At 42.4% G+C, this 12,993-nt stretch overlaps 1 protein-coding gene across 2 annotated transcripts in view; it reads left to right on the forward strand.

Annotated features, from left to right (window-relative positions):
• Positions 1-1,931, forward strand: part of traf3 (TNF receptor-associated factor 3) — an 81,597-nt gene extending 79,666 nt beyond the window's left edge. For both annotated transcript variants that reach the window (XM_038777314.1, XM_038777323.1), the window contains 2 exons: positions 511-703; positions 1,082-1,931. In XM_038777314.1, the coding sequence (XP_038633242.1) occupies positions 511-703; positions 1,082-1,653 (765 nt within the window). In that variant the 3' untranslated portion in view covers positions 1,654-1,931. The remainder of the gene's footprint in view (positions 1-510; positions 704-1,081) is intronic.
• The last annotated feature ends 11,062 nt before the right edge of the window (positions 1,932-12,993 follow it).

Below are 12,993 nucleotides of genomic sequence, written 5' to 3' on the forward strand. Positions count from 1 at the left end.
TAGAACAGTACAGCACAGAACAGGCCCTTCGGCCCTCGATGTTGTGCCGAGCAATGATCACCCTACTCAAACCCACGTATCCACCCTATACCCGTAACCCAACAACCCCCCCCCCCCCCCTTAACCTTACTTTTTAGGACACTACGGGCAATTTATCATGGCCAATCCACCTAACCCGCACATCTTTGGACTGTGGGAGGAAACCGGAGCACCCGGAGGAAACCCACGCACACACGGGGAGGACGTGCAGACTCCGCACAGACAGTGACCCAGCCGGGAATCGAACCTGGGACCCTGGAGCTGTGAAGCATTTATGCTAACCACCATGCTACCGTGCTGCCTCTTTTGCCTCTTTTGTCACTGAGCATGGATCTGATCCTAAATTATGTGGTTTTAGGTTACCTGGGATGCTGAGTCTTCCTGTCCACCTCTAAGAATATCCTTCATAGTGTGTCAAATGTGGCATTTAATTTGTTTCATTTCCTTTTTGCTGCTTTTTTTGTCTTGTAGAGAATGTTAGCTAGTCACACCGATAAATTGATGAACATTGATCAGGCATCACAACAGACATGTCAGAAGCAGGAGGAATCCGTGAGAGAGGTGAAAACTTTGGAAGAATCTGTAAACCAGCTTCAAATCCAGGTCCGACAGCTGGAACTGTCCGGCAGAACTGGTGGGACAGGCACAGGAACGGCAAGTCTGAGTGAGTATGGTACAGTTACTCTATTCCCTTACCTTATGTCGCCTGCTGTTGTAGGTTAGCAGCAATGCAACCAGTTTTACAAATAATGGAGAATTCACAACGTGGTTACACTGATAATGTGCTGATGTTTCGGAGAGTACTGCATCGTAATTAAAGGCATTAAAATGTTATTTGTTTCGAGGGTGGGTATTATTGTCACAACAATGATTTCTGTGTGGTAACTTTTAAAATTGAAACACCTTTTTTATTTGGTGATCTGCTATCTCCCTCCTCCTTGAGACGGCTATCCTTGCGGCTATCTTAAATCAGCTCATACTATTGCTAAATTGCTCAGCTCAAATAAAGGCTGCCAATCTGAAAATATTTTTGGTTTTGCAGCTGCACTGGATAACCAAGTGAAGAGGCATGACAACCTCCTCAGCGTCCACGATGTGCGCTTGGCAGATATGGACCTTCGCTTCCAAGTGCTCGAAACGGCAAGCTACAATGGAAAACTGATCTGGAAAATCCGCGATTACACACGGCGAAAACAGGAGGCTGTTAGTGGAAAAACGTTGTCCTTGTATAGCCAGCCATTTTACACTGGATACTTTGGCTACAAGATGTGCGCTCGAGTTTACCTCAATGGAGATGGTATGGGTAAAGGGACTCATTTATCGTTGTTTTTTGTCGTTATGAGGGGAGAGTACGACGCACTGTTGCCATGGCCTTTTAAACAGAAAGTAACGTTGATGCTGTTGGACCAAGCTCCGGCCAGTCGCCATTTAGGTGATGCCTTTAAGCCAGATCCGAACAGCAGTAGTTTTAAGAAGCCGGTGAGCGACATGAATATTGCCTCAGGCTGCCCGCTCTTTGTTACACAGACTGTCTTGGAAAGTGGGACGTATATTAAAGATGACACTATCTTCATAAAAGTAGTTGTTGATACCTCAGATTTGCCGGACCCATGACCCATTAATGTGCTAAAAACGAGGGGAATTAAAATTACAGTACAGGGTCTGCACCAGTGGAGTACAGCGTCGTTGATTTTCAACAGAAGGACATTCCTCGCAGCTGGTCGCCGAGAGCTAGAGCGGTTCACCTGACCATCTGGAGCACAAGAACTTTACCTCTCACGACAAAAGAGGTTATACTGGAACAACACCGATAACTTTATAATGTCAATATTTGGTGGTAATTGTTCATTCTGTGGGGTACTTCAGGAGTTGTATTAAATACATGGTGTCCTGAAGTAATGACTGACAGCACTGATTGTCCAATCAAATTGTGAGTTATAGTTGGAACTATGAAAAGCACTTAACATGCCTCTTTGTTAGCATTATAACATGGCTACTCTGTAACTACAGCGTGGCCAAAATGTGACTTCCTTTAGTTTAGCTTCAAGTTCGAGCTGGGTTCAGCAATGAGTTATGATAAAGGGAATCTCCAGAGTTGCAACAGTGTGACTCCGGGTCATTGTCTGTGAAATTCCCCAGTAGTCTTCAGTTCCAATTAGCTGAGTAGCTGTGGTTTGATGGGAGGGGTGACCGAGAGGAAACCTGCAAAATGAGATTGAGCCAAACAGGTTCCTCCCATTTCATGCAGTCTGATATGCAAGGACAGTTCATTTAAAATGAAGCTTCAGATTGAGTTGAAGATATGAAAGTATTTAATTCCTCTGCTTGGAAACTTACTGAACACACAATCCTGAGGATAACCAGATGTAATCAGGTTCCCAATTCTGGAGTAAATAGGCTACAAACTGAAAGCCGAGGTGAATCACCTGTTGTTTGGCATCCGCAAATCTGAACCTAAGAAATGAATCATATCTTTGCCCCTAAATCAATCCATTATCAGTGTAGTCTCACTTGCCCAACTACAGAAGGCTCCATGGGCAGGATAGTTCCCTTATTGCAGCAAACTCTCTCTTGTGGGGAGTTACATGACCATGATAGCCCCCCTCCTCCTGATGAGCAGCCATGTGTGATTGTATGTAGAAGAATATTGCAACTTGTTCATGTGATGAGAAGTAATAACAAGTTGATGGCGTGGTTGGAATGACGAGACCATCTGACCATGAAATCCATTTTCACAAATTAGCAATAATCAGACATTGGCCTAGTTTGTACTGAAGTAGAGCCCGTTGAGTAAGGAATGCACAATCAGTTTGAATTTTGTTGTTTCCAAATGTATAGCTAAAGATATATTTATTTCATTCACCTCTGTTTCTCTCCCCCCCCCCCCCCCCCCCCCCTCTCTTGATGGTTTATGACATGGCTCATTCAGACACACTATATATTTTCTAATAAATACAGTTTCTGATGCTGGATTGGTAAATACACTCCATATTGTGGTATTAAACCTCCAAACGGGGAAGGTTCCTGGCTCAATATCCCTGGTCTTTGCTGAATTATCTGTTGCGGTGCACATTGGGTGGTTTCAGTGTCTGCAGCCTGGAAAGGTAGGAAAATTGGCCACGGCTTCAAAGGTCCAGCGGGAAATGCAAATGTGAAAATGTTCAGCTGTGCAGCCTTTTGTTATGATTTAGGTGTCTTGTTGCCAAAGGATTTGAGTCCAGGAGCAAGGATGTCTTACAGCAACTGTACAGGACCACACCTGGATTATTGTGTGCAGTTTTGGGGTGGGGTATAATTTGCTGTGGAGGAAGTGGCCTGCTATTGGGGCCTCACCAATGTCTATGGGGGTCTTGCCTTCCATGCACCCTCCACCACCGGGGAGCGCACCACGGGGGCCGCCCTTGACTGGACTGGAGTATCCCACTGGTGGGAAGGGCCGGAAAATTTTGGTCTTGGTCTCTTTGCCCAAGAAAGGATATACTTGCCACAGAGGGAGTGCAGCGAAGGTCCACCAGCCTGATTGTTGGGATGGCAGGATTGTCGAATGAGGACAGATTGGGTCAACTGGGCCTGTATTCACTGGAACGTAGAAGAATGAGAGGATATCTAATTGAAATGTATAAAATTGTGACTGGGCTGGGCGGACTGGATACAGGAATGATGTATCTCTGGCTTGGGGAATAGAACAAAGAGTTCACAGTCTCAGGATATGGGGTAGTCTATTTAGGACTGAGATGAGAAGATACCTTTCGCTCAATGTGGTGAATCTGTAGAATTCTCTGCTGCTAAAGTCTCTAATGGTCAAGTCACTGAATATGTTTTACAAGAAAATAGATAGATTTCTAGACTGTAAAGATGTGAAGTGTATGGGGAGTGTGTGTGAGTATAGCATTGAGGTAAAGGATCAACCGTGATCATATTGAATGGCGGAGCAGGCTCAAAGGGCCGAATGGTCTACTCCTATTTTCCATGTTTCTATGTCCAATCACTAATGAAGAACAGCCCATGTGGACCCACGTCAACACGAATCACTACCTTCAATTGAGGAGGAAAGATTTTTTTTTTAAGCCATTACTATCTTCAGTAAGTGACTTCAGTACTCTGAAGACCAATGGTTGGCAACATGAGAATTTGTCATTTTCACTGTGTTGCAGTGAAAACTCCGCAGGTATTCCAAGGGAATGAGATAGCGATTCATGCTGTGATTTTTCTCCACATTTTGCACCAGGCAATACTTTGTAGATTTGCCAGCATAACGAAGCTTGCAATATGAACTATTGCAGCTTTGTCAAATTGTACTGAGAGTAGCCAACTGGCAGTTACAAAAAGTGGAGGTTGATCATTTAAAATGGCGATTATTCTTGAAATAAGGATTGGTCACGAAATTTTGAGGTAACATTCTAACCCGACCATTAATGATTTAGATTTGCTCCTCCTTTGCAATGTTTTTGTGTTCACTCTCACTTTATTTAAAGTCTGCCGAAATTGGAATTTGTTTGACGCAGGTTACCACTGAACCAAATTACTGCATTGTTTACTGCAAATCTACCACCGAGCTATGTCTTAATCACTGATGTGCAAGTGAGGATCTGATTGAAATGCTAAATCAGTCTCCCCTTTTTGAGATCCTGATTAAGGATGGGCCTCTAAGTTTATTTTCAAAAACTCTGTTGTTACTTTCATTGGACGCAGTGAAAGGGTTGTCACTTGAGGAGCTTACACTCTGGTGTTTGCTTATTTTAGTTCCCAGCATTGGTGTCTGTCAACTTGTCTCTCCGCAGTCACTTTGCTAAATCGTAGACCCATGTTTACAAAGCTGCTGTCATGTCAGGTCAAGCAAATGGGATTCAGTGCTGGAACTGTTGGGGAGCTGGAATTTAGGAATCAATGCTGGAAACCTAAGTACCGGTGTATAAGAGCTTTGTAAAAAGGATGAGCTGGTAAAACATGAGGGGCATCATGTCAATCTAGAATGTCACGTCCATGTACCCACTGGATAGTTTGCTTAATGCTGAGCAGCTGGAAACCGCAAGCATTTCAAATCAGTTCATCCCTTTGAATAAATTATTTTGTTCCAATCATTCAGGTTATTGTAGTGTTTACTTTGTAACAAATGTAACCTCAACATTTTTGACATTGCTAAAAATTATACTATTTAATAACTGGCAAGTTTGGTTGTCTGACCGTGTGTGTGTGTGTTGGTTTTATTATTATTCAAATTGGAAGGCACCAACGATGTTACATTTTGTAAGACCTTCTTTTCCTAACTGTTTGTCGAAACCTTCATTTCTTTGACCTCCTTTTGTCACTGATGGCTGTGAAATAATAACTTCTGACAACACAAAGAAATTTGACCATTTCTGGAGAAATGTAATTTCAATAAATACAGATATACCTCAAAAGGAAACTTCTCAACTCCAATCCCCTACAAGTTACAGTTACCCATGTGTTGTAAGCAGTGCAAGAACAACAACATGTATTTTTATGATGTCTTTAATTTAGTAAAACATCTCCAGGCCACCTTGAAAGAGCATTATCAAATAGAACAGCACCAAGCTTCGTGTGATGTTGAGGTTGGTGACCAAATAAATGCTTGGTCAAAGAGGTAGGTTTTAAAAAGGATCTTTGAGGTTGCCGGGGCAGAGAGGTTTTAAGAAGGGGATTTTGGAATTGAAGCTGAAGGGATGCCTCCAATGATGAAACAATTGAAATCCGGGATGTCCAAGAGGCCAGAATTGGTGGAGGATGGTTATTTTGAAGGGTTATGATTTGGAAGAGATTTCAAGAGTTGGGGAAGGCAAGCCTAGCGAAGGATTTGGAAACAGGGATGAGGATTTTACAATTTCACCGTTGCTTACACGTGAGCCAATTTAGTGAAAAGAGAAATGACAGGATGTGATGCGAGTGAGGATTTAGATTTTGTTTATTGTCATGTCTACCGAGGTACAGTGAAAAGTATTTTTCTGCAAGCAGCTCAACGGATCATTAAGTACATGAAAATAAAATATAAGTAAATACATTATATGGCAATACAAGGTACACAATATAACTAATAAACACCGGCATCGGGTGAAGCATAAAGGCGTGTAGTGTTAATGAGGTCAGTCCATAAGAAGGTCGTTTAAGAGTCTGGTAACAGCAGGGAAGAAGCTGTTTTTGAAACTGTTTGTGTGTGTTCTCAGACTTTTGTATCTCCTGACACGCTACTTGGAAAAGGTTGCCAAGGGACAGCCTGTAGATGAGAAATAGGAAGGGTCTAAGAGTAGATCCTTGGAGCACTTGTTAACAATGTGGGAGCAGAAAGAAAAGCTATTATTGGTTACTCCCTGGCAATGGTGAGAATGGAACCAGACAAGTCCTTTGCACCAAGCTGCATTATGGAAAGGTATTGGGAGTGGAATGGCCTGGTGAACCATGTCTAGACTGCAGGTTAAAAAGGACATGAAGGATCATTTACCAATGTCACAGCCACTGACTTTGGTATGGTAGCACACTGGTTAACACTGCTGCCTCAGCGCCAGGGACACTGGTTCAATTGCAGCTGGTGACTGTGTGGAGTTTGCATGTTCTCCCTGTGTCTGAGTGGGATTCCTCCGGGTACCTCCCACGATCCAAAGATGTGCAGGTTATGTGGATCGGCCATGTTAAATTGCCCCATAGTGTCCATAGATCTGCAGGTTAACTGGAGATAGGCGGACAGGGCAGGGAAGTGAGCCTAAGTAGAGTGGTCTTTTGGAGGGTCAGTGCAGACTTGATGGGCCGAATGGCCTCCTTCTGCACTGTAGGGATACTATGGGTTCTCTTTTGGCACTGTAGCTGAGGCCGAACCAGATTGGAGGGATTCAGAATTGGAATTCTGAGAAAGATGAGCACAGATTTGGGAGACGAAAGGAAGTTCAAGGACTTGAGAGGAAAGGGAGATTGGAAATGGGGGAGGTAGTTTGCAAGAATTTTGAGGGGGGGGGGCGCGAGGGTCTTTTTTTTTAAAGAAGGGGAGAGGACCTTGAGGAGAGAACGGTTTTCAATATTGACTAAGTTGGGGGCCAGGAAAGGAATTGGGTGATCATCAGCTTTGTGGGGGGGAAAAGGTTGAGGGAGCAGGAGCTGTATATCAAGGATGAAAAGACTTGGAAGGGCATCGGTACGTTGGTTTAAAAAAATAATTGCAATGTAAAATGAATTGCAAAGTGTTTACTAGAACAAATCAATGCAAATAAAAACAACTCTGGTACACAATTGGCCAAATCTGGAAGCAGAAATTCATTCATCAAGTTTTAAAATGCTACACTTGAGCTCAGCCACTTTTGAATAAAGCAGTTTCACATCGACATGTCAGAATTTGTACCCTTTTTGATATTCCTTTTCTCTTCACATCTAGCAATATCCCCATTATCAGATTTGCATATTTTGCCTGAACTATCATTGATATTTGAAGGATTAATAATTGTGTCCTTACACTAGATATTAGGCCAAGCGTATCGATTTGAAACCAATGCAATATTGTGCTGGATGAGAATATTTCAACGTTAAAAATAGCACTTTCCATGTGATCTAATAAATTGGTTGGTCATGGCTATTGCTGAATGTGTCATTAACTCATTTATCATCGTCGACAGCAACAACAATTTATGCAGTGCCTTAAACATAATGAAATGTCTCAAGGTGATTCACAGGAGTGTTATAAAACACCATATGACACCGAGACACTTAAGGAGTGATTAGGTCCGATAACCAACGGCTTGATCAAAGAGATAGGTTTTAAGATGCGTCTCGAAGGAGGAAAGTGAAATGGGGAAGAGTATTCTTGAGCTTAGGGGCTAGGCAACTGAAGGTGCCGACATTAATAATGGAGTAATTAAAATTGGGGATGCTTATGAGGACAGATTTAACGGAAAGCAGATATGGGTAATGGGACTGGAGGTGGTTACAGAGGTGGGGAGGGATCTGAAAACAAGGATGAGAGTTTTAATATGGGACTTGGTGTGTGTTAAGGCACAAGCAGCAGAGCTTTGGATTACCTCAAGCTTACAGAAGAGAGAATATGGGAGACCATTCAGGAACGTATTGGAATAGTCAAGCCTGGAGGTAATAAAGGGACTGCAGCAGATAAACTAATCCGGGGTTAAAGTCTGGCGATGTTATGGAGGTGTAAATAGCCTCGGTGATGGTGTGAGTTTGTGGTTGGATGCTCAAGTGTGATGCCAAATTTTATGAACAGATTCATTTAATCTCGGATGCGGGAATGGGAAGAGAAACCATTGTAAATTATACTCTGGATATACTTGTGTAGAGAAGAATAGGTGGGAGATGTCTCAGCCAGTTGGGTGACAATGGAGAGGCATGAAATTGGTGTGGTCAACTGCACCAAAGGCTGAAGACAGGTGGACGTGGTCACTTGTGACTGATGAGGGCTGTTTCAGTACTGGGCAGGGGCAAATTTAAAAGACCACAATGTTAAGTTCTTTAAATGCCGGCTCAAGAGATGATTTCCCAAGAGTGACAATATTCATGAAATCTGGCATGTATATAAACTAGTTGTTCTGGTTAGATTGTTGTTACTGCTGCAATGGACCATCACAATGCTAATTTTACATTAAGAAAATCAATTATTTACATTTTTAAAAATTCTTATCAAATTGCAGTGCAAAGAAAACTCTCTGAAGAAACAGAATCTTCAGGCAGCTGATTATATCCTGGCATATTCTCTCATCTGTCTGTTAGCATCGGTCTTTACACGAGGGAAAATTATGCCCTAAACCTATTTTGTTAACCTTTAAAGGTTTGCCATAAACCAAAGTGTATGGTGATCATGATTGCTAAATCCCAAGTCTTGACAAACAGGTAAATTGGTCATAATTAGTATTTTCTTTAGCTTTAATTCCATGTTCACAGAATTGTTATGGTGCCGAAGGAGGCCATTTAGCCCATCACGTCTGTACCATCTCTCCAAACGAGCATTATGACATTCCCCAGCCTTTTTCCCATAACCCTGCACATTTTTCTATTTAAATAATTTTCTAATTCTGTCTTGAATGCCTCAAGTGCATTCCAGACCCCGAACCACTTGCAGCGTGAATTTATTTTTTCTCATCACATTTGCTTCTTTTACAAATCACTTTAAATTTGTGCCCCCTCGTTCCTGATTCTTTTACGAGCAGGAACAGTTTCTCCCCATCTATTCTGTCCAGCCCCCTCATGATTTTGAACAACTCTTATCAATTCTCCTCAAAGCCGCCTTCTCTCCAAGGTCCCAACCTCTCCAATCTATCCTCATAACTGACGTTTCTCATCCCTGAACCATTCTTGAAAACCTCTTCTGCACTCCCTCCAATGTGTTCACATCTTTGCTATGGCATCCAGAACTGTACACAATACTCCAGCTGAGATCTAACTGGTGTCTTGTACAAGTTCAGCATAACCTCCTTTCTCCTGTACTCTCCGCCCCTATTAATAAAGTCCAGGATACTGTATACTTTATTAACTGCTCTTCATCTGTCCTGTGACCTTCAATGATCTATGCACATATACACCCAGGTCCCTCTGCCCCTGCACTCAGAGAAGAATTTTATCCCTTGTTTTATATTGTCTCTCCATGTTCATTCTACCAAAATGCATCACCTCACACTTCTCCACACTGAACGTCATCTGCCCACTTGTCTATATCCTTTTGAAATTCTACACTGTCCTCATCACCGTTTACAATGCTTCCAAATATTGTGTCATCCGCAAACTTTGTAAGTGCCACCTGCACACTAAGATTTAGATCATTAATATATATCAGAAAAACAAGGATCCAATACAGACCCTGGGGAATTCCACTACAAACCTTCCTTCAGCCTGAAAAATATTCATTCATCATTACACTTTTCAATCAATTTTTATTCAGTCAATTTTGTCTCCATGTTGCTACTGTCCCTTTTATTCCATGAATTAAAATTTTTCTCACAGGCCTGTTGTGTGGCACTGTATTGAATGGCTTTTGTAAGTCCATGTACACCGCATCAACCGCATTACCCTCACCGAGCCTTTCTGTTACCTCTTCAAAAAGACTTCAGTAAGTTAGTTAAACATTTCCCCTTTAGAAATCCATGCTGTCACTTCCTAATCAACCAACATTTCTCCATGTAACTACTAATTCTATTCCGAATATTTGTTCTAAAAACGTGCCCACCACTGAAGCTACACTGACTGGCCTGTAATTCATATTCTTATCCTGACAAACTTTCTTAAACAATGGTGTATTATCTGCAATTCTCCAGTCCTCTGGCATGTCCCCTGAGACTATGGAAGACTGAAAGGCTGTGTGGCCAGAGCCCCAGCAATGTCCACTCTCCCTTCCTTCAGTATCCTTGGATGCATCTCATCCTGTCCCGGTACCTTGTCAACTTTAAGTACCGGCAGTCTATCCAACATTTTCTCATCAATTTTGAATCCTTCTAGAGGCAGAATTTCCTCATTTGTCACTATGGCCCTGATAACATCTATCCAATGATAACCCAAGGGAGACCAGGTAAAGTTTGAATATCAGTTACACTTGAATTCAAAATAGGCTACTCCTGTGTGTTATGGGCCATAATGTCCAGACCTCCCCAGTGGCAGATTGTAATGATACCCTAAAGATGTGCTGGGGAATTCCGCTTGGAACTTCACAGGTAAGCACTCGCATTTCCCATGGAGGTCGCTTATCAAGTTTAGTTTCATAGCTTTGTGTTTTTTGGCGCTGTGAGCACCGGGAAACATGCGACTAAATGCGCTCGCTATGGGACTTTGTTACCATTTGGTACAATCGTGCCCAATATTTCACATTAGCCAATATGTATCCTTGAAAATTAGGTCCCACACACTTCTTGACTTTTCAGCAAGCTCCCTTCGTCCTGCCACACCACCACAACTTTTTTGTTTTAAAAAATTTGTTCTACACAGTCTTCTGGGTATCCCTTCCGGCAGCAAGGCACCCTCTAGCCACTCTTCACAATTCCTAAGTCTTTGAAATCAGAACCATTTCTTAGCAGCAAACTGATTGGTGGCTGACCCATAATAATAATTTACTCTGTATTTTACAATAGCAGCTGTTTCTGTCTTCCTCTCCTCATCTCTGAATCTGTGTTGTGTGTATGTGTCAAGAAAGTCAGCTGTTGTGTCAAGGTGTGAAAACTGGCACATGATTTTCTATAGGTTTGGCATGTGCCTTTTTCCCCATGACAACCAGATCACATGGGCCTGTCTCTGTGCAGAGTTTAGTTTAATCTGACCATCTCCCTGTCCAGGACATTCTATTTCACTTTAAAAGGAAACATTTTAAAGTTTCACCGTTGTAACAATAATTCCACACAGGCATGATGGGACAATTAACCATCCTTCTGAATTACATAATTCTGTGATTATCCCTCGGCCTACAGACATGGTTTAACTTGAATTACTCCCAAATTTTATTTTGCTTCAGATCTTGGGATACCTCCAGAAATTAGCTTCCTCCTTCCACCCCTCTCCCATTGTATTCTACCCCCTCACCTCCACCTCCAGATTCCTTTTTGGGCTTCAGTCTGTTTCCTAAACAATCCTCATCGCTCAATTTTCTGAAACTAGGTAGCAGTGTCATTGCCAATCCATTCATCACGCTTATCACTTTAGGGCCTCCATTTAAAGAACTACCTATGGTAATGAGGCCTATATTTCACTAATACGAAGCATTAGGTTGCTTTGTTGGCTATGGCTTTGGAATGCGAGATCTGGTAGACATCGAATCCACTATTCCTGTCCGATCTCTTCGTCAGTTTGATCTTATTCAGTAAGTATGGCCTCCACGAATTTTTCCAATATCTAACACTTTGCACTTTTTATAAGGTGGTATAGCGCTATTGTCTGGCCTATGTGTGATTCTAGATCCACGTCAATGCGATCGACTCTTAACTGTCCCTCTGAAATGACCTAGCAAACCGTTCCGTTCAAGGGCCATCTGGAATGGGCAATAAACGCTGGTCCAGCCAGCGATACCCACAATCCATGAATGAATAAAAGAAACTTGTTTCAAAACTCACCAGCCCATGGTTCTGTTCACCTGAAACTTTTGGCTGAATGCTTCTTGGATGTTTCAGCAGGCTTGGCTGGCATGCACTGGTGTTATTTGCCAATGTGACCAATTTGCAGTGAGGAAGATATGCATTTTGTATAGTAATTCTGTAGTGTTCCCTGATAGTGTCCAAATATCATCGAAAAATAAACTTCCGAATCCAGCCCAGACAATGTAACATATTTATGTATTACAGAAATACTTTATGGATTTGTAGAGTTAGCCACGCTAATTGAATGAAACTTAAATACTGTTATGACATGCAACACTTAGAATAATTTATTTATTGAATGGGGCTGACTTTTCTAACTCTCTTTATTAGGATGGACCAGATATCATGTGCTTGGGAAACCCCGATTTAGGTTCCCAGGTAAAGTAAAGTCGCCATAGTCCCAGATGATTAAAGGCTGCTTTCCCTTTTGAGGAGGAGAGCTAACTGTTGGTGATTTAACCTGAGGGTCACCACACCTCGGGCGAGGCCTTCATGAATAACTTCAGCCGGTACGGGAATTGAACCCGCGCTGCTGGCCTCGCTCTGCGAGCAAACCAGGTGTCTAGTCAACTGAACTAAACCACCCCCCACCCATTGCCCAGAAATGTAAACTTCCTCTGGGAAATTGCTCTGCCATCCAAAAAGGTGATTTAAATCACAAAGTTCATCTGGGTTATCCCAGTAATTACCCATTAAAAGTTAGAATGATTTAAATAACTTCTAGCTTTTGGATGACTATTGTACAGACCTAGACCGACCCACAAGGGAACACTTTCTTCCCCCCCCCCCCCCCCCCTCACCTACTGACTACACCCCACACATATAAATCCCCCACCCAATAGGGCCTCTTCTCCCATTCCCCAATGCCAGGCCCAACTCATCCCCATCAACC

The sequence above is a fragment of the Scyliorhinus canicula genome, chromosome 2 (assembly GCF_902713615.1).
Source record: "Scyliorhinus canicula chromosome 2, sScyCan1.1, whole genome shotgun sequence".
In the NCBI taxonomy this organism is placed as follows: Eukaryota; Metazoa; Chordata; class Chondrichthyes; order Carcharhiniformes; family Scyliorhinidae; genus Scyliorhinus; species Scyliorhinus canicula.